The 26,327-nt window shown below is 51.2% G+C and overlaps 1 protein-coding gene across 2 annotated transcripts in view; it reads left to right on the forward strand.

The window, feature by feature from the left end:
• Positions 1-26,327, forward strand: part of PPP2R2C (protein phosphatase 2 regulatory subunit Bgamma) — a 247,672-nt gene that overhangs the window by 25,882 nt on the left and 195,463 nt on the right. For both annotated transcript variants that reach the window (XM_063723792.1, XM_063723791.1), the window contains one exon: positions 5,129-5,235. In XM_063723792.1, coding sequence (XP_063579862.1) covers positions 5,187-5,235 — 49 coding nt within the window. In that variant the 5' untranslated portion in view covers positions 5,129-5,186. The remainder of the gene's footprint in view (positions 1-5,128; positions 5,236-26,327) is intronic.

Below are 26,327 nucleotides of genomic sequence, written 5' to 3' on the forward strand. Positions count from 1 at the left end.
TCTATCCATACAGTGGAGTATTATACAGCCCTAAAAAGGAAGGAAGCCCTGCTGCATGCTACAACATCAATGAACCTTGAACACATCACGTTAAGATCATGTTAAGTGAAAGAAGCCAGACACAAAAGACCACATAGTGTATGATTCCATTTATAGGAAATGTTCATAATCAGAAAATTCATAGAGGCAAAAAGCAGAGTAGTGGTTACCAGGGGCTAGGGGCTTGGGGAATGACCATTAATGAACATGTGGTTTCTTTTTGGGGTGATGAAATGTTTTAAAAGTAAATCATGGTGAGGGCTGCACAGCTCTGTGAATATACTAAAACTACTGAATTATACACTTTATAAAGGTAAAGTGTATGGTATATGGCTTATGCCTCAATAAAGCTGTGATTAAAGACTGCATATGCTTTAAAGTGAGAAGCTTGGTGTCATTGGAGCCAGGCGACAGAGCAGGGCAGGGCTATCTGCAGGATCCCCATGGGCCTGGGGCAGGTGGCCACGTGGCCGGTTTCTGCCTTCTCTAGTGGAATAGGGTGGCGTGGTGGTTAGGACCCAGACCCCTCTACCCACGCAGCTGCATGGCCTTGAGGAGATCTAGTTTCTGTGCCTCAGTGGCCTCACTTGTCAAATGGGGAAACTCCTGTATCACCCACAAGGTTGTGGTGAGGCTAAGGGAGAGTAATCAGGAATGCCTAGCGCAGCTTCCGCCTGCAGGGACACTCAGCAAACCCCAGATCTCATTCTTCCATTTCCCCACGCACTTGCCACCCTTGACCACTGCCTGGTTGGTAGGCGCTTCTGTAGTCTGGGCTTGAGAAGAACTTTCAGAATGGTAGATTTTTTTATTTTTTATTTTTTGAAGGAGAGAAGGAAAGCAGTGGCAGGAATCGTCCTCTGTGATGTTACAACATATTATAAAGCTCAGTCATTGAAATAGTCTGGAAGTTACACTAGACTTGGGAGAGAGACTGGTGAAGTGCGGCATAGTACATGGGTGAGTGCCCTGTGGCCGCCAGAGCAAAGTCCGTGGACTGGCTGGTTTAAGACAACAGAAATGTATTGTCCCCAGTTCTGGAGGCTGGAACTCCAAGCTCACAGTGTGGGCAGGGTTGGTGCCCTCTGAGGGTTATGGGGGGAAACTGTCCCAGCCTCTTCTCCTGGCTTCTGGTGTTTTGCCCACAACCTGTGCCACTCCCTGGCTTGTGGAAGCCTCATCTCAACCACCACCTCCATCCTCACACGGTACTCTCCCTGTGTGTGCGTGTCTGTGTGTCCAAATTTCTGCCCTCTCTCTTTTTTTTTTTTTTTTTGGAAGGACATCAGGCATATTGGATTAGGGACTCAGCTTAATGATGCCATCTCAGTGCATTTCATCTGCAACTACCCTATTTCCAAATAAGGTCACATCCTGAGGTTCTAGGGGTGAAGACTGCAGCATGTAGATTTTAGGGGGAAGCAATCTAGCCCTTCCTGGTGGAAAGTCAGAAGCAGGTTTGAGCCGTATAATAAATCACTCACTGTGTAACGGGCTCAATATTTGTGGAGCACCTGCTCTGAGCAGGTACCGGGAAACAGCACTGATACACCGACAAGGTCCCCGCCCATGAGTAGCTCAAGCAGCAGGGCCGGGAGGACATTTCATGACGGCGCAGGAGAGCGGCCAGCTCCTCGCGTCTGCTGCCTTTATAATGAGAACAAGTTAGAGGGACAGACTGCATTCGTGGCTGGCTCTTTCATGAATGTAGCACGTGGTGTGGGTGGTGCCACCGCTCCAAGGCTGAACCTCGAGCCCCTTCTGCCAAGGGAGCATCTGCTGCCACGGTGGATGACTTGAGGTTTTATTTTACAATTTCATTTGCCGCGTTATTGGCGTTTGGAAGATGACATGACCTCATCTCATTTTTCTTTGCCTAGTGAAAATAGCAGGGGATTTTGTTCCCTTCCCACCATTGGGTGTGTTTAGCGCCATCATAACACAGATTGTTAAATCATCCTTGTATGTTTCCGTTTTGCTCTGAAACACTTGCGTCGCTGGGGGCGATGAACTTGGCTCAATGCACCTGTGTGTCGGTGGAACTTGGCAGATGGGCGGCGGGCACCTCTCCATGCTGATATCTCTACCCCGAGGAAGCAGCCGTGGGGTGGGGTAAAGAGCCAGGAAGAGGCGAATCTGGGTTGGATTCCCATATCTGACGCCCCAGCTGTGGGACCTGAGACAAGTCATTCAACTTGTAGGGGTGCCCGCCTCAGTGGGCTGTCGGGAAGATTAAATGGAATGATGAATGCAGAACTTTTTTTTGGGATTGTTTTTAATGTGGTAAAATATACATAACATAAAACTAATCATTTTAAGCATTTTTCAGTGTCTAATTCAGTGGCATCTGGTACATTCCCGTTGTCGTGCAACCATCTCCACGACCCATCGCCGGAGCTTTTTCTTTGTACCCATTAACACCAACTCTTCATAACCCCAGTCCTGGTAACCCCTATTCCACTTCCTGTCTCTGTGAATTTGACTCTTCCAGGACTTCATATAAGTGGAATCACACAGTATTTGTCCTTTTGTGACTGGTTTATTTTATTTAGCATGATATCTTTGGCTGGGCGTGGTGGCTCACACCTGTAATCCCAGCACTTTGGGAGGCCGAGGCAGGTGGATCACGAGGTCAGGAGATCGAGACCATCCTGGCTAACACAGTAAAACCCTGTCTCTTCTAAAAATACAAAAAATTAGCCAGGCGTGGTGGCAGGCACCTGTAGTCCCAGCTACTCAGGAGGCTGAGGCAGGAGAATGGTGTGAACCTGGGAGGCGGAGCTTACAGTGAGCCGAGATGGCACCACTGCACTCCAGCCTGGGTGAAAGGGCAAGACTCCGTCTCAAAAAAAAAAAAAAAAAAAAAAATCTTCAAGGTTCGTCTACATGGTAGCATGTGTCAGAATTTTATTCTTTTTTTCAGGCTGAATAATATTTATGGAAAGGGTTAATCTGTAAATTGCCATGCCACTAAAAACAAAGTTTTAGAAGGTATGTAAAAATTAATGGTTGAACCAAACAGAAGAGGTGAACTGAAAGGCACACTCTCCTTTCCCTTCAACCCCAGAGCCATTCCCCATGTAATCGCCTGTGCATCCTCCAGACATTTCTCTGCACTGATGAGCATTTATGTGTGTGTCCTTTGTTTTTAGACCTCCATGCCATGCACCTTGATTTTTTTCCCTTTGGTGTCCTTTGTTTTTAGACCTCCATGCCATGCACCTTGATTTTTTTTTCCCTTTGATGTCATTCTTCCTTTTTTTTTTTTGAGATGGAGTCTCGCTCTGTCGCCCAGGCTGGAGTGCAGTGGAGCGATCTCGGCTCACTGTGACCTCCACCTCCTGGGTTCAAGTGATTCTCTTGCCTCAGCCTCCCGAGTAGCTGGGACTACAGGTGCCCACCACCACGCCTGGCTAATTTTTGTATTTTCAGTAGAGACAGGGTTTCACCGTGTTGGCCAGGCTGGTCTTGAACGCCTGACCTCAGGTGATCTGCTGGCCTCCCAAAGTGCTGGGATTACAGGTGTGAGCCACCTCACCTGACCTGATATATTTCCATATTGGCACACACACATAGAAATGCCTCATCCTGTTCAACAGTTGCTTAGCATCCACTGATAGATGGCCGTGTCTTGTTTCCCCAGGTCCATGCTGATGTCCATGTATGTTGTTTACCAATACTTGCCATTACAAACAACACTGGAAATGATTGTTCTTGACACAAGAGTGAGATTTACACCCGAATCCCTAGCAGACAAGGGGCCTGTGCATTGAGAAGCCTCATGTTGTCAAATTGTCCCCTGTGGAGGTGCTCGCTTCTCCACTGCACCCACCCTGCACAAGGTGGGCTTTCCCCACTGATAACACTCCTGTGGGGTATGGGCCACAAGGCCTTTTTTTGGTCACTGCCATATTTGAAAAGTGCTACATTTCTGGTTTAATTCACATTCTTTTAAAATGATGAGAGTGGACATACCTTTTTTCACTTGCCTTTCTTCTTATGTGGATTAAAGAATTCTTTCTTTTTCTTTCTTCGTGTGTGTTTCTTTTTATGTGAATGACTGGTGAGTCTCCTTTTCTCACTTTTCTACTGAGCTTTTCATCTTTGTCTTCTTGTTGATTTGTAAGAGTTCTTTACATAGCTAGGAAAGTGCACTGTGCATGCTAGTTGTTGAAATCTGTTCAACTCAGGGTCATCTCTAAACGTCTTACCTTCTTTGAAGTTACCCATAAAACTATGTGTGCCCCTGAAACAACGATGTTTCCTTTCATAATCCCGGGTTTATAGTTCCTATCCTTCATCTTGAGGCTGAGAGGCTCTCCTTCAGTGTCTGTTGGTAATTTACCGAACCCTCATCCCTTCCTCAAGCTACACAGAGTGAGGTGGGGAAAAGATGATGGTCAGATGCTATGGAAGGAGCTGGAAAGAAGCTGTCAGGGGTGGGGGTGGTGCGGGACTAACACTGTGATAAAGGCAGCCAAGCAACCTCAAGGTAAGTATTAGTTCAGTGGACTGCAGTGTGGGGTGTTGTCCCTGCCACAGGGCATCAGGGAAGGCTTCCTGGAGATGGTGACAGTTCAGCTGAGCCGCAGTGGGACCTCAGTGGCCATGTGCTCTCATCCGCAGGCTCAGAAGTTGGCCAGGAAAAGCTGTCCCTATGCCTGAGTGGGCTGTGGGCCTGTATGGGGTTGAGCGGGACTTCTAGTTTCATGTTTTTAAGTGGGAGTGACCTGGAGTCCCTAGTGAGGGATTTCGTAGGCTGTGGGGAAATACCTGCTGCGGGGTGAAGTTTGAAGACAAATGACAGATGGGAGATGGGGAGGAGTAACCCCATTTGGGGCCAAAATAGCCGGAGGGGAAGGTGGTGTGTTGTCCCCATTTCACAGATTTGGAAGCTGAGGCGCAGGCGGCTCCTGCAGCCGGGAGGAGGGAGGCATTTCCAACCCTGGCCCAGGGCTGGCTGGAGCTGCGCCGGGCGGCGGCCAGGGTGGCCGTGGGTGGCGGTGCTCGCGTTGCATGTGATGTGTGGCGGCGTGCATGCACCAAGGCTCTTTGATTGCTCAACTTTAGTTTTTTTTTCTGATTATAGAAGTAAAATAGAAAGAAGACCTTTTTTGAAATGACCTGTGTTAGTCACCTCTCTCAGGATGCGTGAGGCGGACACGTTGAGGCCACCTCAGCTGATGGAAGTTTCCGGTAAGAAGCCCGTTCTCATAGCCGGGCAGCAGCGCCGGTGAGCTTGGGGACGTGGGCTGTGGGTCACAGGCGCCCGACACCGCGCCAGCCTGACAGCGGGAAGCCAACCCCACTGTGCTGGGATCCGGTCCCTCTCCTGCTTTGGCCCCTGGGCCCCCGACCCTGGCTCCTGCCGCCTGGGCCCTGGCCCCACCCCACCAGCCACCATCGCCGCCCCTGTCTCCCAGGCTGATGGGTGAGGCCCCCCTCATGTGCCACCTCCTTGTGGACTGTGGCAGGGTCACTTTGTCAGGCAGCTGGGGCAGGAGCCAGGAGCATTGTTTACTCACTGGGCCAACAGTGTTGAGTGCCTGCTGTGGCCAGCACTGGGCCGGCCCCTGGGGTTGCAGCAGTGGGCAAGGGGACAATGACTCTCGAGGCTCACACTGAGCAGCAGACCCAGACAGACAGATTCAATCTGTTAACTAGATCCCGACTGGGTGCGAGTGCCGTGAGAAATCCACCAGGGCAACCATGGGGAGACGGGGTCACCATGAAGTACAGGGTGCAGGAAGGCGCCCGAGGGAGTGTGCGGGCTGTCCGTGTTGGGGTGTGTGTGTTGGTGTGTATCCGGGGGTGTGTGTGTTGATATGTGTGTGTTAATGTATGTGTTGATGTGTGTGTGTTTAGGATGTGTGTGTCGTATGTGTTGATGTGTTTGTATGGTGGGGTATGTATGTTGGGGTGTGTGTATTGATGTGTTTGTTGATGTATGTATGCTGTGTGTGTTGCTGTGAGTGTTGGAGTATGTGTGTTAGGGTGTGTGTGTGTGTTGGTGTGTGTGTTGTGTTGTGTGTGTGTTGGTGTCTGTGTATGTTGGTATGTGTTAGTGCATGTGTTGATGTGTGATGTGTGTGTTGGTGTGTGCGTGTGTTGGTGTGTGTTAGTGTATGTGTTGATGTGTGATGTGTGTGTTGATGTGTGGTGTTGGTGTGTGTTGATGTGTGTTTATTGATGTGTGTATGTGTTGGGGTGTGTATGTGTTTGGGGTGTGTGTGTTGGAGTATGTGTGTGTGTCACTGTGTGGTGTGCTTATTGTGTGTGTACGTGTGTTGGTGTGTGTTTGTTGATGTGTGTATGTGTTGGTGTGTGTTGTATGTGTTGCGTGTGTGTTGATGTATGTGTGTTGGTGTGTGTGTTAGTGTATGTGTTGATGTGTGTTGATGTGTATGTTGGTGTGTGTGTGTGTTGATGTGTGTGTTGGTGTATGCTTGTTGATGTGTGTGTGTTGGGGTGTGTGTGTATTGGGGTGTGTGTGTTTGGTGTATGTGTGTTGGGGTGTGTGTGTTGCTGTGTGGTATGCTTATTGATGTGTGTGTGTGTGTTGGGATATGTGTATGTTTTGGTGTATGTTGATGTGTGCCTGTATTGGGGATGTGTTCACACATACCTTTTCACCGAGCAGCCTGCTTTGTAACGGCCACCCAGGTCGATGGGCCTGTAGGAAGATCCTCATTTATTGAACCAATTTCCTGTGTCGGACATTAGAGTGTTTCCTGGTGTGCTCAGTTATAAATAACGTGCTGCCATCTTGAGTTTCTACCCTTACTTGAGGCACAAACAGCATCTTCAGAGAGTCTTAAAGTCCGCAATCCTGCATTTGGATGGCAATGTCAACTGCAGACTTATGGTCCCCAGGCAGCCTTAAGCAGCTGTGCGTCTTAGGCAATAACAACATAAAACAGTATGTTTCTTTAGGCGCAGTGCTGCCCATGGGGTGCTGGGCCCTGGATGGCTGGTATGGGAGCCGTGGGTACCAGGCCCTGGTACCCCACAGTTGTTTTGCCTGTGCTGGGGCACCTTTTGTTTGGGGCAGGAGGACAGGTCTTTGTGAGGAATTACAGAAGGGACTCTCTTCTCTGCTGGAGAAAGACCTTTGCTGTTTCATTTTACAGCCTTGTTTGAGGGAGGCTGGGAGGCTCTGCAGTTTAGAATCCTTTTCAAAGCTTATGCTCATGGGCCTAAGAGAATTTGGCTGTGACCAACTTGTATGACATGGGCTGTTTGTTTTTACTCCTGCCATGTTCTCTTCTGGGTCTTGGGCATGTGTTCTTATGATTACTTTCATTTACAGCCTGGGATGATTGTGAATTCTTCAATAGCATTCACCTTTTAGAAATAGGAAGCTTTCTAAAGCCATGTTTGCAAGCCCAGCCTTTCCGAATTCTGTGTCATTAACTCAAGACCAGAGCCGTCTTTCTTCCCCCTGCTTACCCCTGCCTCCATGCACCATGCTGAGGGCAGAGCGTGGGCTTCACCGTGCTGTGTAAACTGTGAAGTGCAGTACCCTCTGTGTTGAGCTCGCCTCCCACTCTGAATAGAGCAGACAATGCTGGGGACGCGTCTTCCAGCCTTCCTTGCAGCTAGGGCACAGACACCTGGCCCCCCGGTGCTGCTGCCTTGGGACTTGACTCAGAATGTTGGCTGGCAATGTGAAGAACAGGGACCGGGGGCCATGTGTGTGATGGTGGTGGCAGCAGAGGAGGCAGCCGCAGTGATCCAGATGGCGGCTGCTGGGTTAATTTGGGAAGAACAGGCGCCTTCAGACACTGCTTCATCTTCTAAGCCAGGGGCTGGACACTGTGATCCTTGGACATTTCTGTTCCTTGTTTTTAATGCTTCTGGGAAGTGTCTTTATTTTCCCTTTTAAAAACGCAGAGTGGAATGTGCATTTAAGGGAAGGCAGATCCCCCTTTTCTAGTGGAAATGAGCCTGCGCCTCCCCAGACAGCTGGATTCTGGAGATGCTGCTGCCCATGAGTTCTGCCCCTTTGTTTCTGTGTTTGGAAGGCCTGGCCCAAAATGGGGATTGGGGGTGCCCCAGTCTGGTCTGGAATGGGCAGGAATTATTTCCCAGCAAGGTCAAGGCTGCTCAACGCTGTGAGAACCCTGGCCTGGGCATCAGGAAACATGGCTTCCTCTCCAGCTCTGACTTTGCTGGGCAGCCCTGGACAAAGCCCTCACCCTCTCTGAGCCTTCATGGCCTCTTCTATGGACTGGGGATGATGATCATAACCAAGGCAGTTGTGAGGATCATAGATCACACTTGTCATGGCCAGGCCATCTGTAAAGTGGAGTCTTCAGGTTAGAGAGGACAAGTTGGTGTTATTGGAGGGAACCTGTGGTGATGGGGGAGAGGGTGACCTGGTGACACAGCCCTTGATGGCTAAACCTTCCCGACAATGTCACAGGGCCAGCCTCCTGCCCTTTGCAAAGCAATGGATTCTCAAAGAATAATTTACATTCCAGAAAATGGAATCCAGGCTGGGTGGGTTCTATCACGTGCAGCCTTGGGGGATGAGAGCTGAGAAGACCCATGTGAATACGTACAGGACGGGGCATCCGGTGTCTGCCAGCTGCCACCTGCTCCGGACCTGGGCCACTGGCTCTGCTGTCTAAACCTCTTCACTTGCTCCATTTTAACCACAGCTCACTCATCAGCCTTCTTTGGAGAACACTGGGGACCGAGTGGCAAGGTGGGGAGACTCTGGGCTTTACCTTAGGTGGACATATGTTGGAATCGTAACTTTGCCCCCTAATAATGATAATAATAACAGCAACTGAGGAAGAGCTGGGGTTCACAGAGCACCTGCTCTGCAAACAGCCTGCAGGATCTTTCAGTGAAAGTTGTGAAACATGGACATTTAGGTGCTCCATAAATGTTAGCCAAAAAAAAGGAAAAAGGGAAAGAAACCCAGACATGATTCTGCTCATTCCTGCTTTGCTCCTTCAAGTCCCTTGGAGGGGCGTTATCTGGGCTACCAGGGACTGTTTGTTTCCTGGAGGTTGTAGATGTGCGTCAGCCTCCCTCTCCTGGACGCGCTTCCTTTTGGTTTGGGCACACTTGGTGGTCTTCCTGCACCTCAGCCTTTTGCTCTGGGCAGACGGCCTTTGCTGTCCCAGGTTGGCTCTGACGTCCTCTCCTCTGTGAGGCTGCACAGCACCCCTGGGCCCCTGCAGCCTGCCTCAGCCCCTCCTCACTGCCATCTGCACCCTCAGAACATGAGACTTGGTGGGTGCTTCCTCGAGGGACTGAGAGGCCTCAAAGGACACTGCCCCGGAGAGCGGTGCCGGCTGTCTCAGGGTGGGAAGCCTCCCTGGAGGCGCCGTGTGAGTGGAACCCCACCCGCTCTTGCTGCCTTTGGTGCCACTAGGCACAGCTCCCGGCCCCAGGAGGGGTGATCTTTCTTGGGGTTGCCAAGCTGGCTCTGTGGTCCCTATCACTCAGAGCAGGCTCCTCCCCCGCACACCCATTTTGAGACTCCAGAGCACAGTGATGCTGCAGCTGCACTTAAGAAGCAGGAATGCGTCCCTCCTGTTGGTCAACATTTGGGGCATCACTGTGACAGGTACACAGCAGCCTGGTTGAGAACCACTCTACGTGCCTGTAGAAAGGGCCAGATGGCAGGAGCCACCTTGCGTTTTGCCTTGAGGTTTAGTTGGGATGGCCATTTACAGTGGTTACAGCCACTGTTCTGAGAGCTTTGCATGTTCAGTGGGTACAAATCTCATGGTTGCCTAGGAGGTAGGGGATGGGGCAGCGTGCATTTGGCAGAAGAGGAACCTGAGGCTGAGAGAAGTTGTTTCCCCAAAACACAGCCTGTTGTGGGGGGCCAGGGCCCCAGCCCAGCAGTCCGGCTCAGAGTCACACCCTGCTGTCATGTTGTTACCCGCACAGCGGGCAGGCTCAATTGCGTGGTGGGTGACAGTCCAGTGACCACAGCCAAGGAAGGCTTAACGAGGGGATTGTAGGACTTGCAGCAAGTAAGGAGGACACCAGGGATGGTCCCCAAAGCAGCGCCTCCCGGGCAGAGGGGATCCCAGGGTTTCATGGGGCTGCTGGGCTGAACCATCTCATGGGGGGTTAAGGTCAGTGCAGGCGCGGTGGCGGATCACACTTCTACATACATCGCGTGCATGGAAATGGCGGATAAGCTCCTCCCTTGGTGGGGTTTTTAGGATGGGCTTGAAACTTTTCTGAAACAAGAACTCAAGATGCAGTTACATGTGGGTGCTTTTTCACGGTGTGTACCTCAAAACCCCAAACACGGGACCCCGGCTTATGACATCATATTCCATGGGAGGTGCTAAGGGCAGAGCCTGGCCCAGAGTAAACCCTCGAGAAATGTTACTCTTGTTGCTTTCCTGGAGTTCCGGTAAAGCAGGCATGGTGCCTTGTGGTTTCTGAATCTGTGTCCCCAAGACACACGCTGTGGTGAATGATTCTCTGGGACTCATCCAGCTGCTTCCCCCAGCACTGAGTGTGGCCTCACAGCGGGAATAGTGGGCTCCATCACTCATGCGCTGTAGCCTCTTCTCCCATTCGCTGCTGTCCCCTCCCAGTCTCCTGGCCATTGTCACTCTGGGGGAATCCTTGTTGTGGGAGGCCTTCCCAAGCAGGATCCTGACAGAGACATGAGTGGTCCTCACCCACTGTTCTTCATTTCACATACATTTATTGAGCACCTGCTGTGTACCCGGCCCTGGGTCAGTGGCTGGGGCCACAGCAGTGGGCAAAGCAGACCTTGGGCTCACGGTCTAGTGGGCAGAGAGATGTGGACCCTCTCAGCCTCGCCTACTTTCTCTCTGGGAGGACTGTGCCAGGGAAGAGGGATGGGGGATGGCGTAGGGGCTTTGGAGTCAGTGGGGCTGCATGTGAACCTTAACCCAGTGGCTTTCCAGCACTTTCCCAGGGGCGCAGGGCTGAGCTTCAAGAATCCTTAGTTTTCTCATCTGCAAACTGGAGGTGTTGGCACCCACCTCACTGGGTTGTCTGGAGGCTAATGGTTGATACATTCCACGGGGCCCGCGCAGCTTGGCTCATGGTGTGCACCCATTGACTATGAGCCCCCTGCCGGCTCCCAGCCTGGCCGCTTAGGTGGGCGGCTCAGGTGGTGCCTAGAGGAGAGGCCAGGGCTGCAGGGGAGAGGCCAGTTTGAGGCTCTTTGTCGTGTGTGAAATCCCTGGGTTAATCCCTGGCCCTGCCCAGAGCCTGAAGTGGGAGCTCCTGCGTGGCTGCCTTGACCGTGAACCTTTGCTGGCTGACTAGGCCTCTGCTTTGGCTGCCGATGAGGCTGCCAGGAGTTCAGGACTACGGCCCAGCAGCCCCTCATCCTCCAGCTGCCCCCTTCCCTGTCCCTGTGAGGTCCCAGCCAAGCCATCTGTCTATGGAGACATGAACAGGCCAGCTCTGGGCTGCTCTGCACCTGGTGATGGCAGGAAATAAAGTAAGGATGGGTGATAGGTTGGGCTTTGGTGGCGAGATCTGTTCCTGAGTCTCCCTGGCTGTCAGAACACAGTGGCTCTCAGACGCCAGGGTCAGATCTGGTGACTGGGGCTCCAGGCAGTTTGGGTTGAGTGGAGGAACGCTCTCTGATGATTCATGAGACCTTGCCTAGGTCTGCAGGATCCTGAAGATTCTGAGGCAGGGCGCTCACCAGCTCAGGCAGCCACCCTTCAGCTGTCCTACCTTGCCTGGGCCTGAGCACAGGCCCTGGAAGCCCCCGTTTAGGACATGTTCACAGGCAGGCAGGAAGGGCCCTCCTGGCCCAAGCCAACACCCTCCACCCCAGCCCCCTGCACAAGCTGGCCTTCCGGAGAGCCAGCGCAGGCGGTGCAGACTGGGAAGAGGAAGAGATGTTTGCCCAGGCAGGGGCCGAGGGCTTCCCAGGCCGAGGGTGCAGGGCAGGCAGCAGCCTGAAAACACTGGTCAGTTTCACAGGCTGCAACCAGGTGGTCACACAGGGCCCCGCGCTCAGAAGGGCCCACTGGGGTGGATGCTCTGTGCTCACCGTCTAGAGATTCTTCATCATCTTATCCTGGGCTTGGTGTTCTGTAAGTGGAGTTGCTGGGACTGTGGATCATGTCCTGGGGCTTGGAGTATGGGCTCATGGGCCTCCTTTGTCCCTTCCCCAGCTCCTGGGACAGGTTCTCAGCTGCCCGCTCTCCTCCTGCTGGGGCCCCAGGCCCTGCCTTCTGTCCAGGGTGGCAGCCAGGCCACTTCTCGGGTGGCCATTGCTCAGGGGTGGCCTGTCCTCCATGGGCTGAGGTGGTGGGGCCTGTGGGAAGGGGGCCAACGTCTCTGTTCCCAGCTGGGGCCCCATATTTTGGTTTTGCACCGGGCCTGGAAAATTCTGGAGCCAGTCTTGCCTGAAGAGAGGTGCATTTTGGAAATGGCTGGAGTCCCATGTGGCCAGGGCATAAGGAAGCTGGGGTGGTGCCTGGAGGTGGGGTGGAGTCGGGTGGAGTTACCCAGGCCTGGGCAAGTCCCTGGGAAGCTGTTGAGGAGTGGGGCTGTGTTCTCATGGTGTTGAGGAGTGGGGCTGTGTTCTCATGGCACATGTTGGCTGGGGCACTTGGCAGGTCCATGCACCTTGGCCACAGAGGCTGCATGGCAGGGAGGTGACTGTCACCATCTGGGGCACCAGGAGAAAGAGAGAGGGGTGTTCTGTTCCACCTGGCACTGCTCAGGGGTGCACAGCAGCTCTGTGGGTTTATCTCACACCAGACTTTTCTTAGAGCCAGAAATGGGCAAGGACTGGAGGCAGCTTGTCCGGTGCATTTCTTCTAGCGGGGTAAACCGAGGCCCTGAGAGGGGACAGATCCCCGCTTCCTGGCCAAGGTCTCTCAGCGAGTTGGTAGCAAATAGCTAATATTAAGCCAGTTCGTTTGGAATTCTAGGCAGAAATGGAAATATTTCAATGGCACAGATAAAAAAACTGAGGCTCAGGGTGGCCGAGGCTGCCTGGGATCAAGCGATTTATAACGGAGCTGAGATTCAAACCTGCAGCTGCCAACACCTACTCCTCTTTCTCCTCCGCATTGGAGCCGTGGCTGGCGTCTCCCACTCTTTGGGATCCTGGAGTAGGCTAGTGAGCAGCTGGGGAACTCGGGGCTGGAGTGTGAGGGTGGATGGGTGGGTGGCAGGGCTGTAACAAAGCCTACCGAGATGGCCATCCCCCTCCTCAGGGAATCAGGCCTGATTGCACTTAATGAGGCTGGTGGGGAGGTGTTGAGTTTGCATTTTCTGCTCAGTGGGAGGTGGCCATGATGCATATTCATTTATGCAAAACCAGGGTTGGTTCTCTGTACCCTCTCACCCCTCTACCTCTTCCTTCCTCCAGTCGGGTCGCTGGACTCCAAAGACCAGCCCCTGGATTCCCTCCCTCCTTTGCCAGCTTTCAGCCCCAAATAACAGGCCAGGGAGATGGACGGACATTCTTGCTCTCCAGGGCCAGGCAGGCACTGCGCTCAGGGTGCCCTCAACACGGAGCATTCGCTACCACCCCCTCTTCTTTTCTTTTCACCAATTTAACCATTTTAGAGTGCACAGTTCAGTGGCATTTAGTATATTCATGTTATACAACCATCACCACTATCTAGGCCCAGAACATTTTCATCACCCCAAAAAGAAACTGTTAAACTTGTCAGCTGAAGAATTGCCAGGACCACGCACTGAGCGCCGAGAGCTTTCTTCCTCATGAAGGGCTGTAGCCTGCGGGCTGGCCAACTGCAGGCTGGGAAGCATAGCCTCTGGCAGGAGCCAGAAGCAGGCATTTCCAGGAAGGGAATTTAAGATGAACGGGTTAGCTAAGTATAAGTATTCAACAGGCTATAGGAAGAGCTATGAATATTCACGGAGACGTGTGTGCATTCGTCATAAGCTAACATGTATGTTACATGCATCCTATGTTGACTTTGGTGTTGAGACTTAATATGTAAGTATTACAGTCAGGGCCCTACACATCAGAAGGTAAAGCAGAGGACAGGAAGAGCCTCTGTGCAGCCTCTGTAGATGAGCCAGAACCACTTCAAGATCAGGACTCTCTTATCAAGAAGGAATGCTGGGCTGGGCAACGTGGCTCACGTGCTGTTATCCCAGCACTTTGGGAGGCTGAGGCAGGCAGATCATGAGATCAGGAGTTCAAGACTAGCCTGGCCAACATGGTGAAACCCTGTGTCTACTAAAAATATAAAAATTAGCTGGGTGTGGTGACGAGCGCCTGTAATCCCAGCTATTCGGGAGGCTGAGGCAGGAGAATCACTTGAATCCGGGAGGCAGAGGTTGCAGTGAGTGGAGATCGTGCCACTGTACTCCAGTCTGGGAGACAGAGCAAGACCCCCTCCCCACCCCCCCAAAAAGGACAGTCTGTGTTGAAACTGAAAAAGAAAGGGGCAGCACTGAGTGGTTGGTTGGAATCAGCAGTAGGGCAAGGCTTTCGAAAGGGCTGGTTTCTGCTTAACCCTTAAGAGGGAAAGTGTAATGGCATTTAGTGAAGGAGGGGGTATAATGCAGTGTGTCTGACCTCCGGTCCCATTGTGGCCTGGAACTCAGGTTTTTTTTAAAGGTTTCTCTGGCGTCCCTTTGGCCAAGAAGGGGGTCCATTTAGTCATCTGGGGGTGGTTAGGATTTTATTTATTTGTTTATTTATTTATTTATTTATTTATTTTGAGATGGGGTCTCACTCTGTCGCCCAGGCTGGAGTGCAGCGGCACAATCTTGCCTCACTGCAACCTGCACCTCCTGGGTTCAAGAGATTCTCCTGCCTCAGCCTCCCGAGTAGCTGGGATTACAGGCACGCACCACCATGTCTGGCTAATTTTTGTATTTTTAGTAGAGATGGGGTTTCATCATGTTGGCCAGGCTGGCCTCGAACTCCTGACCTCAGATGATCCAACCGTCTCGGCCTCCTGAAGTGCTGGGATTACAGGTGTGTGCCACCATGCCCGGCCTTTATTTTTATTGTTTATTTTGTTATTTATTTATTTGGAAATAGTGTCTCGCCCTGTCGCCCAGGTTGGAGTGCAGTGGCACCATCATAGCTCACTGCAGCCTCAACTTCCTGGGCTTAAGTGATCCTCCTGCCTCAGCCTCTCCAAGTAGCTAGGACCACAGATGTGTGCCACCATGTGTGGCTAATTTTAAAATGTTTTTGTAGACATGGGTCTTGCTATGTTGCCCAGGCCACTCTCAAACTCCTGGGCTCAAGGGATCCTCCCACCTCAGCCTCCCAAAGTGCTGGGATTGCAGGTGTGAGCCACTGTGCCTGGCCTATTTTTATTTTTCAAACTAAATGAAATTTAGCCTGAAGATGCCTCTGTGCATGAATCCTTTCTTAATGAACTGCAGCCTAACTTAGTTTGTGACTAACGGAAGCCTGACTTAGGAGAGGGGCTCTTGTAACAAATAGGTGAAGCTCAGCCCAACCACAGCAGCTGAGCGTCTGTCAATCCAGTCCCAGGCGGCCAACCATTCAAATAAGGCAAAGGCTGAGCTGTAACCAGTCAAGCGGTCTTGACCCTCTCTTCTGTTTTGTGTCCATAAGTGCTGCCTGATCACGGTGCAGACATGGATTCGTAGACCCTGTTCTGGTTCTGAGAGCAGCTGATTCGTGGATCGTTTTTTGCTCAATTAAACTCTTAATTTTAACTTGTCATACTCAGTAAGCAGTCACTCCCATTCCTCTTCCTTCTAGTCCCTGGCAACCATGAGTCCACCTTCTGTTGCGGTGGATCTGCCTGTTCTGGACAGTGCATGGAAATGGAATCATGCAGTACACTTACATTCAGCTTCTTTTATTTGGCTGAGTGTTTTCAAGGCTCATCCAGGCTGTAGCTCACATTAGAACTTCATTCCTTCTGACTGGGCACAGTGGCTCACGCCTGTAATTCCGGCACTTTGGGAGGCTGAGGCAGGCTGATCACTTGAGGTCAGGAGTTCAAGACCAGCCTGACCAACATGGTGAAACCCTGCCTCTACTAAAAAAAAACAACAAAAAACAAAATTAGCCAGGCCTGGTGGCAGGCACCTGCAATCCCAGCTACTAGGGAGGCTGAGGCAGGAGAATCTCTTGAACCTGGGAGGTGGAGGTTGCAGTGAGCCGAGATCGCGCCATTGCACTCCAGCCTGGGCGACAAGAGTGAAACTCTGTCTCAAAAACAAACAAACAAAAAAAACCTTAATTCCTTCTCTGGGCTGAATATGTTCCACTGTATGAATGGACCACATTTTGCTTATCCATTTGTCTGTGGATGGATACTTGGGGTGTTTCCATTGTTTGGCTATTATGAATAAGGCTGCTGGGAACATTTGTGTTCCAGTGTTCATGTGGCTGTGTGTTTTCAGTGCTCCCTGATGGACACCCAGGAGTGGAATTGGTAGGTCATAGGATAATTCCAGGTTTAATTTGTTGAGGCGGTACCAAGCTTTTTTGTGGTGGCCCTGCCGCTTCACCTGCCCCCAGCAGCGTGTGCAGGTCCCGCATCTCTCCCAACAGCTAACACTCGCTTTGCATTTGGATTCCAGACATCCTCGTGGGTGTGCGTTGTCTCATTGTGACTTTGATTTGGATTTCCCTAATGACTCATCACGTTGAGCAACCTTTCCTGTGCGTGCCGACCATTCAGAGAAATGTCTGTATCCAAGGCCACTGCCCATTTTGAAATTGGGTTGTTTGTCTTTTTGTGGTTATCATCCATGAGGAAAACAAGGATCAGAGAGGGTGAGTAACTTGCCCCAGGGCACACAGCAAGAAGGAGGGAAGACGGCCTCAAAAACCCAGAGGGCCTGACTCTGAAGTCTTGTGTTCTTTCTTTCAAACACAAGGGAGCTGGTGGTTGGAACTAGGGAAGGCCTTTCTTTCCTCTGGAGCAGCTGCTTGGGATGCATCCTGGATTTCTTGCCCCTCCACAGCACTTGCCCCTCTGAGGGCACAGTCCTTGGACATGGTTCTCAACTCCTGGGGAATGTGATCAGGAGGCCCTGGGACCGCACTTGGAGAAACACTGGCTTGGGGTTTGCCATAGGACGTATGACTTCTTGACCCAAGGCTTGAGTTCGGAGCCTCCCTGGTCCACCCCTGCCAGGCTGCTGTGCATCTGTGGCCTGCCTCTCTCCCTGCCTCAGCTTCCTCATCTGTGTAATGGTGAGAGAGGAATGGGATCCCACAGTGCTTAGAAAGCCATTAGGAATGTCAGGGGATGGTCCCTATTGGTGTGTCTGTCTGTCTGTCTCCCTCCTGGGCAGAGTGCCTCCAAAGTAGGAGCTGTGTCTGGCTCAGCAGATATTAGCCAAGAACTAGGGGCCAAGGAGGAGGGCCCCAGGGCAGACCCCTGCTGAGACCTCACCATCCTGTGGTATCAGAAACTGGTGCAGCTGGTCGCTCCGTGCCCTGTGGCCACTTCAGGGTGCTCACGCAGCCGGCCCCTGGGCCCGCATTTGAGCAGAACTCAGTGCTCAATGTGGTTCCTGTGGGGGAGTCCACCCATGCCCAGTGACTCCAGGGGCCCCAGCCCTGCCATCCCCGTGTGGGGAATATGGGGCTGGAGGGAACACAGGGTGGGAATTCTTGGAGCTCTGGAAGAAGGTGCTTGGGAAGCGTGAGGGTCTTGGAATCTCAGGTCTGGATTCATTTGTGTCCCCAGCTGTGGGGTCTGGGGGGGCACATTGTGGACCTCCCCAGCCTCAATTTCTCACCTCTACAGTGAGGATTGGCAATGCCTGAGAGGCTCCCAGCACAGCTGGGGTTATGTTCATTTGAACAACTACTGAATGACATCAGCCTTCCTGGGTCTCAGAAAAGGGTTAAAGGCAGCAACTTTCTGCCTCTGTTGGAGTCCCAGATGCCCTCTTCCCGGGGTAGGGGGGACTCCAGGCCAAGGGACCAGGAAAGGCAGGGAGAAGGCAGGAGAGTGGGCGGGAGGGAGCTGTGAGTGGCCGGGAGAGTGCAGGCAGGACCGGTGCATTTCACAGAGACAGGTCCATCGGGTGAGGTTTGGAAACAACACATCTCTGTTCCCAGAGCTCAGTGGCCCCCACTTGTCATGGCCCCCAAAGCCATTGGCTTAGGGGCCCCCTTGCCTCTTGGGGAGAACAGAACCCGATAAGAGCAAAGCAGTCACTGCTGGAGGCAGGTTTAACGGGTGGCTCTGGAGGCAGATGGCCTGGTGTGCCTCCCGGCTCTTCCGTGAGCTATGCCTCAGTTTCCTATTTGTAATACGAGGGTAGCAATAATTCCTCCCTCATAGCCAGCTCTTGGACGGTAGTAGATGCTCACAAATGGGCTGTTCTGCAGATGCAGTGTGTGGCAAGGGAGAATGGTCCCCTGGAAAGGAGACCGGTGGCTGGTCCAGGGGAAGCAGCACCAGCACCTGTGTGAGCGCCTCCTATGTATGAACTTACATCACCTTGAGGGAGGAGAGGAGGGCCCTGGAGGGGTGGGACGTGGGTTAGGGCTCCTGAGACGACCCCTAAGAAACACATACGCAGGGAGATGAAGCCACACTCCGAATGGGTGGGCTCCTCTCTGGAGCTCTGGGAGGAAGCCACTGTGTGGGGTGTCCCTTGTTAGGGCCTTGAGGGGGCTCAATGAATGGCGGAAGCTTCTAACCCACCTGAATGATCACCCTACATTGAAGCCCCCGCTTTCTGGCTAGATCATGGGAGAGGGGAGCCCTGGTGAATGAGAAGATCCTGGAGGCGGTTGGTAGAAAGTAGGCGTCTAATTGATGGTAGCTAATGTGAGCAGTGGTTTACGACCAGCTGAACACAACATACAAGTGGCAGGATAACCCCCCAAAATCCCTCACCAGCAGGTTTGCCTAGGGCACAGGGCTGGAACTGGGTGCTGCATTTGCACATTGGAGGCATCCTCTTCCTTCAGACAACGTGCAGTGGTGGGCACCTGGCTTGGAATCAGACAGACACTGTGGCCACTGATGCTGTGTGGCCTCAGGCTGGTTACTTCGCCTTTTTGAACCTTACTTTCCAAGCCTTGTGCATTTCAGACTCTGCTAATTGAGGGAATTGAATTTGCTCCTCATCTGCATTCTGTCCTATTAGGATAAGGAGGTATGTAAGCCCCAGAGGTCATGGTGATAATTAATAAGAACAATGGACAAAGAATACAGAAATCAGTCTCCATTTGGCCACTTCCTGGCCCTGGGCACTTTGCCTCCTGCACTTCAGTTTCTCTGTGTGAAACATGGCTGATAACTCCAGCCTTGAGAGTTGCTGGGAAGAATCTGTGACCCAATGCAGGGAAGACTGCAAGCACACCTGGGCACATGGTGGGCCTTGCATAAATGACAGCCACACCACAGCTCCCAGCCTCCAAGCGCAGTGCTCTCCTGTCCCCCTCAGCCCCTGCATGGCATCTTGTCCCCAAAGTGGAGATGAGGAAGGCTGCTGTTGGGGAGTGAGGAGCTGCGAAGCTCATGTCATACACCACTTGGACTTGAGTCACACAAGGCTGCCAGTTTTTATTGGTTTTGGGCTGTGCTTTGTGCCCTGGGGATGGCCCTGTCATGCTCTGTTTCAGGCAGCCCCTCGCCTGTGTGTGACGTGGGTCATTTGTCACCCTGACAGTATTGACGGCTGCTGCTGGCCTGGGATGGAATCGACTCCACTCAGGGCAGTGCCTGAGAGATCTTGTCCAGAAGGATGTGTGGACAGTGAGCTGCTCAGGGACAGAGTTGCCCTTTTTTTGGGTATAGACCATGCTACCCACTGCGGTAATGTTGGCTGTTGACAGAGGACTGTTGTGAGCCCAGCCCGGGCAGGAGCCCCGCTTGCTGAGTGTCCACTCCATGCCTGCCTCCTCCTCTGCACATCTCCCACCCTGGGGCAGGCATCATTGTCATTCTTGAGGTTCTTAGGACCCCTCTCAACTCCCCAGCGTACCCCTTCATCTACTCACCCCCTGCACCCAGAGCCATTGGTCTAACCTATGAATCTGATCCTGTCCCTCTCTGGCTGTTAAAGCGCCTTGGGGGCTCCCTGGGGAATAACATCCAGCCCATCTTGTCACTCTTCTGTCCCCTCTGAGGGTATCATGCCCTCATTTCAAATAACCAGGCAGAATTGCAGGGGCAAAGCAGCTCACCCCAGGTGGTGAGATACATATGAGCAAGCCAGGACTTCCTGGTTACCTGACTGCAAGCCCGCACCCCCATCTCAGGCCACTCTGTCTCCTCCTTCCTTTTCTGCAGTTTTGTGCCTCTGTGGATCACTTTGAGGTCCTTCTTGCTCTCCCACACTGGTGTCTGAGGGGCTTGGTTGCTGGCACACAGCATGCATATCAGTATTGCCTGGAAGAGGGCAGGATCTCCCACCCTCTCCCCGTTAGCTCCTCTGTTACCCAACTTGCTTATGTATTCATTCATTTAATGAATAAGTGCCTGTTTGTGAATAGGTGCAGGCAGAATGGGGCAGAATGTGCATGCCTCACCACTGAGTAGTGGAGACACAGAATTATCAAATGGGCAAGGAAACAGCCGATGCAAAGGCCCTGTGGCAGGAGGCAGCATGTCCCAGAGGCCTGTGTGACTGCAGAGGAGAGGGAGGCTGCATGATGGGAGCTGGGGCTGGGGAGCTAGGCATGGGCCTGTCCTGTGGGGCCTGGGTGGACTTTTAGGGTTTTAGCTTTCTCTGTGGCTCTCAAAAGCATGGGGCCTGGCTCTGTTCTCCCTCCTCACACCACAGGGACTGTTTTGGCTTGCACTGTGATTTATCCCTTCCTACCACAGTTCCCTTCTTTCCTAGGTGCTGTGGGGGCTCTCATATGACTCCAGCACTAGGCATGCCCTGTAACCTAAGGCTCCTAGAAACTTGGTCTCCCAACATAGCTGGGGGCCCAACACAGCTGGTATTCTAGGGGAGTCAGAAGGGCAGATGGTGGCAAAATGCTCCCCTCTCAGGGGTCTGCTCACTGTCCTCTCCATTCTGTCTTCCAAAAGAGATGGTGGAGAATTGCTATAATTTCTTCCTTAAATGTTTGTTAGAATTCACCAGTGAACCCATCTAGGCCTGATGCTTTCTGTTTGGGAAGGTTATTAAATTGTTGGTTCCATTTCTTTTTCTTTTTCATTTCTTTATTTCTTTTTTTTTTTTTTTTAAAGACAGAGTCTTGCTCTGTTGCCCAGGCTGGAGTGCAATGGCGTGATCTTGTCTCACTGCAACCTCTACCTCTCAGGTTCAAACAATTCTTCTGCCTCAGCCTCTTGGGTAGTTGCGACTACAGGCATGTGCCACTATGCCTGGGTAATTTTTGTATTTTTAGTAGAGATGAGATTTCACCACATTGGCCAGGCTGGTCTCAAACTTCTGACCTCAGGTGAGCCACTTGCCTTGGCCTCCCAAAGTGCTGGGATTACAGGCCTAAGCCACTGCACCTGGCCCATTTCTTTAATAGATATAGGCCTATTTAGATAGTCTATTTCTTATTGTGTGAGTTTGGGCAGATTGTATCATGTAAGGAATTGGCATTTCATCTAGGTTATTAAATTTATGGGCATAGAGTTGTTCACTGTGTTACTTGATTATCCTTTGAATGTCCATGGCATCTGTAGTGATGTATCCTCTTTCATTTCTAGTATTAACAGTTGTGTCCATCTCCTTTTTCCTTGTTAGCCTGGCTAGAGGCTTATTAATTGTATTGATCTTTTCAAAGAACCAGTTTTTGATTTCATTAATTTTCTCTGTTGATTTCTTGTTTTCAATTTTATTGATTTCTGCTCTAATTTTTATTGTTTTCTTCTGTTTACTGTGGATTTAATTTGCTCTTCTTTTCCCAGTTTCCTGAAGTGGAAGCTTAGATGCTTGATTTTAGATCTTTCTTCTTTTCTAATATGTACATTCAATGTTATAAATTTCCCTCTAAGCACAGCTTTTGCTGCCTCTCATAAATTTTGATAAGTTGTGTTTTCATTTTTAATTAGTTCAGAATGCTTTTGAATTTCTCTTGAGACTTCTTTGAGTCATGTGTTATATAGAAGTGTGTTGTTTCAATCCTCTCCATTCTGATACTGTCAGGTGGGGTTTTTGCTTCTTTTTCCATTTTGCACGACAGACTCCCTTCTGCCTGGAGACAGATTTGCTGGCCTCACCTGGGACTGTGCACAAGTCGTTAGCTGAGCCTCAGTTTTCTCATCTGTAGAGCAGGGGGCAAAGTACCAACTTCCCAGGTAATATGGACCTGGAGAGTTTGTAGGTAGGGGAGCTGGTATTGGAACCCCTGTCTACCTGGCTTCCAGACCCCAGTATTTCCCCTTCTTCCCACACTGGGCTCCAAGGTGGGCCTCCAGGCTCAGCATGATGGACTGTTGAAATGATAAACGAAAGGAAGGGGTGCATCAGGGGAGGGGATGCATTTCTGTAGGAAGACATCCCAAAGAGCCGCAGGGTAATTTCTTCCGTCTTTTTTTTCCTAGTTGTGCAGGCCGGGCCCTCTCACCTCTTAGAACCTCAGTTTCTTCATTTGCAAAATGGGGAAAATATGTATTAAAGATGGATAATAACAGCAGCACCTGACGTGTAGGGAGTACTTTGCACATGCCAATTTCCACTGTCACTGGAATCTTCATGTGGCTTCTGGGAAGTAGTCCCTCTTATCATTGCCACTTCACGGAGAAGAGAGTGAGGCTCAGAGAGGCTAGGTAATATGCCTGGGCTCTCCCAGCTACTGAATTGTCCAGCCAGGTTTTGGACCCAGGTAGGCTGACTCCAGGGTGAGCTGTTGGGCTGAGATTCAGTTATGTGCCCAGCATGGTGCCTTTCACGTAGGGCAGGTGCCGGGCAACGTGTGGTTCTGGGGAGTCAGCATCACAGGGGAAGATCGGTCCCGTCCCTCACTCAGAGACTCCTGTCTACCTTCTGCCAGGCGAGCAACCTGGTGGGCTTGCTGGGGAGGAGGCCACATATTGGCATCAGGGTCTCCCTGCTGCCTAGGGCTGGTGAAGGGGAAAGCCACTCACAGTTATTCCTGGGAGTGTGGGCGTGGGAGGGACCCACTGCAGCAGGGCTTTTTAAAGAAAACTCTGCCTTGTCTATAAATATCCTCCTGACGTGTCCCCAGTTCCTGAGCTTCTGGGACAGTGAGGCAGCGCCCTGCCTACGTGCCACTCACCAAGACTGCTGAGTGATTTCACAGTGGGAGGGAGCTTGGGGTCAGCTGGGGCAGGGTTTCATGAACCAGTGACATCTCCCACAGACACTCAAGGGGACTGCATTGCGCTAACTGTTTATATTGCCAGGTGAGGACTAAAAACAGGATCCCTTATGATCACTGTCTTGTCAGATATGAAATGGTTTTAACGCCAAAGCATGTAGAAAAGTAAAGTGCAGGCTAGCGAATGGAATATTTTCTTTTAAATGAAAAACTCGCTGCAGGGTCCATGCTGTTTTAATTCCTCCAGAATTTTATAGAAGCCACGACGGGCAGCACATGCTCACAGAGCCTGGGAGGGGGAGTCATGGGCCTGGCAATGCTGCCCACACCTGGGGCAGGGTGGACAGATGGACAGACGGCCTGGCCCAGGAGCTGGGCATCCTATCAGGCCCTGCGGATGGGGAGTTAAAAGCTAGCCAGGCCCTCTCTGAGGTGCAGCTTGCTCAGCTGCACAGAGGAGTGGCGATCCCCACCTTGCAAAGCAGCACTGTGGGTAAGACGAGGCAATGGGCAGGAATTTGCTGTGCACACAAGGAGTCCTTGCGATCATCCTCTTTGTAGGCTGCAGTGCCAAGAAACTCTCCCAGGATGGTCCTGGAGCCCCCAGGGCAGGGTTCTGGGGATGTGTGGAGGACGACGGGCAGCCGGGAGCACACCGTGGTGGGTCCTAAGGACGCCTGCCAGAAAAACGTCACCTATGTGGATAGGAGTTGAATTGCATCACTCCCCCACACCCACCACCAAATACATGTTGAAGTCCTAATCCAGTTTCTCAGAATGCGACCATATTTGGAAATAAAGTATTTGCAGATGTAGTTAGTTGAGATGAGGTCATACTGGAGCAGGGTGTGTCCTTAACCCAACATGACTGATGTCCTTATAAGAAGAGGAGAGGAGACACAATGACACACACAGGAGAACTCCTTGTGAGGACAGAGGCAGAGATTGGATGCTGCAGCTACAGGCCAAGGAGCACCAACCATTGCTGGCAATGCCAGAAACTGGGAGAGGCGAGGAAGAATCCTCCCCTGGATCCCTGGTAGCTCTGCCGGACACCTCGATCTCGGACTTCCAGTTTCCAGGACAGCATTACAGTACTTTATTATGGCAGTGCTAGCAAACAAATACAAGCACCTAACTTAGTGCTGGCATGCAGTTGGAGCTTGATAAATGCTTGCTGCATGAATGATATTTATTGAGTGCTTACTACATACCAAGCAATAGGCAAAAGGATTAGATGATAGTTAAAATTTCTTGTGTGTTTATATGCAAGGCATTCTTGTAAGCATGTTAGAAGTACTCACTCATTTAGTCTGCACGACAGCTCTTTGAGGTGAGTACTCCTGTGGTTCTCTTTTTGCGTGTGAGAAAACCAGGACACAGAGAGATGAGTCTCTTGCCCAGGGTCACATAAGCAGCTGAGTTGAGATCCAAACCCCATCAGTGTTAACTTCCAAGCTCTTGCTGGTTAGCCCTGCAATGCTGCCTCCCAGCCTTTGGCCTGGCACAGAGTAGGTGCTCGGGAAATGTTCACCATCCAGTACTTGTTGAATGCTCTTCCCAGCTGTGCCAAGAAGGTTCTGGTTTTGTGAGAGTGTTTGGTTGTCAAACAAGAGAAGTATTTTGCTCTCTTCCCCAGTTTGCCAGAGCCTCCAGTTGACTGGTTAAGATTTAACCATTAAGAGCTGATTTGATTCTACCTTTAAAATGACCAGCCCCCACCTGTATTAGCATCCTGTTGTGGGTGGAATTGTGTCCCCTCAAAAGATATGTTGGGGTCCTCACCCCTGATGCCTGTGAATGTGACCTCATATGGAAGTTGGGTCTTTGCAGATGTAATCAGGTGAGGATGCAGCAGGGCCTACTAGATTAGGGTGGGCCCTGATCCAGTGACTGGCATCCTTATAAGAGACACAGTCATACCAGGAGAAGGCCACATGGTGATAGAGGCAGAGATTGTAGTGATGCAGCTACAAGCCGAGGAGTGCCCAGGCTTGCAGGCAACACCCGAAGCTGAGCTAGGTGTGGAGCAGACCCTCTTCTGGAGCCTTCAGAGAAGACATGGCCCTGCTGACACTATGATTTCAGATTTCTAGACTCCAGAACTGGGAGAGAATATGATTCTGTTGTTTGGGGCCACCCAGGTTGTGATGTTTTCATGGCAGCCCTAGGAAATGAATATCCACCCCAGGCATTGCAGAACTGACCTGTGCTTGTCCTGCACTAATTTCTATCCCACATTCTTTGGGCATATTCTAGAACCCGGTGTCTGAATCTCCCCAGCATAATAGTTCAGACCATTGGAACAATCTCTTTTTGAGTTCAGAGCCTGTGGGAGGTGAGTCCTACAAAAACCAAGGGCCCTGGGGCCAGCCACTGGGGGACAAATACTCAGCTCCACTCCTTATCAATGCTGAGACCTTGAGCCAGCCAGATCACGTCTTTGATCACCAATCACCTCTTCCATAAAAGTGGCCGTAACAAAATTGCCTTGAGACCTGTGAGGGTTAGAGGGGAATAGATGTACAAATACCTGGGCAGTACCTGGTCTTACCTGGTCCTCAATAAATGCTACTTGAATTGAACCAAAGAGAATACCAACTCCTCCACTTGGTTCATTTAGTAAATGAAATTAAATTTCTGTTAATCTCATAGGTTCACAAAATTGAAAAGATTAGTTGCACAACATTGTCACCTGCTATTTAGATACATAGGAAAAGAATAACTAAATTATACCAGGTTTTGTACCTTCTGAAAAAAAAGTCAAAGGAAGGTAAATTATTTTTTCCTTACATAAAATGAATTTGGTGCACATGAACATGGTTCTGCTTTTGTATTCTTCAGCTTCCTAAATATAAGAGGCCCAATTATACACCCCATCTGTATTTGAACATTTTTAGCATGCCTCAGAATTAGTGTTGATTTAATTTATTTCCACCAGAGATTTGCAAAATATTTCCTTAAGTTATTCTGAACCGGAGGTGATTCATTCAGGAGAGAGTGGGTGCTGTCTTCAGAGTGCGTGCTCCCCAATGGAGAAAACTGAGCCAAGTGGGAAAGAGATGGGGGCCTCTGGGGGCCCCTCCCTGGCCTGCCCACCACCCCTTCT

This window comes from Pongo abelii, chromosome 3, assembly GCF_028885655.2.
Source record: "Pongo abelii isolate AG06213 chromosome 3, NHGRI_mPonAbe1-v2.0_pri, whole genome shotgun sequence".
NCBI lineage: Eukaryota > Metazoa > Chordata > Mammalia > Primates > Hominidae > Pongo > Pongo abelii.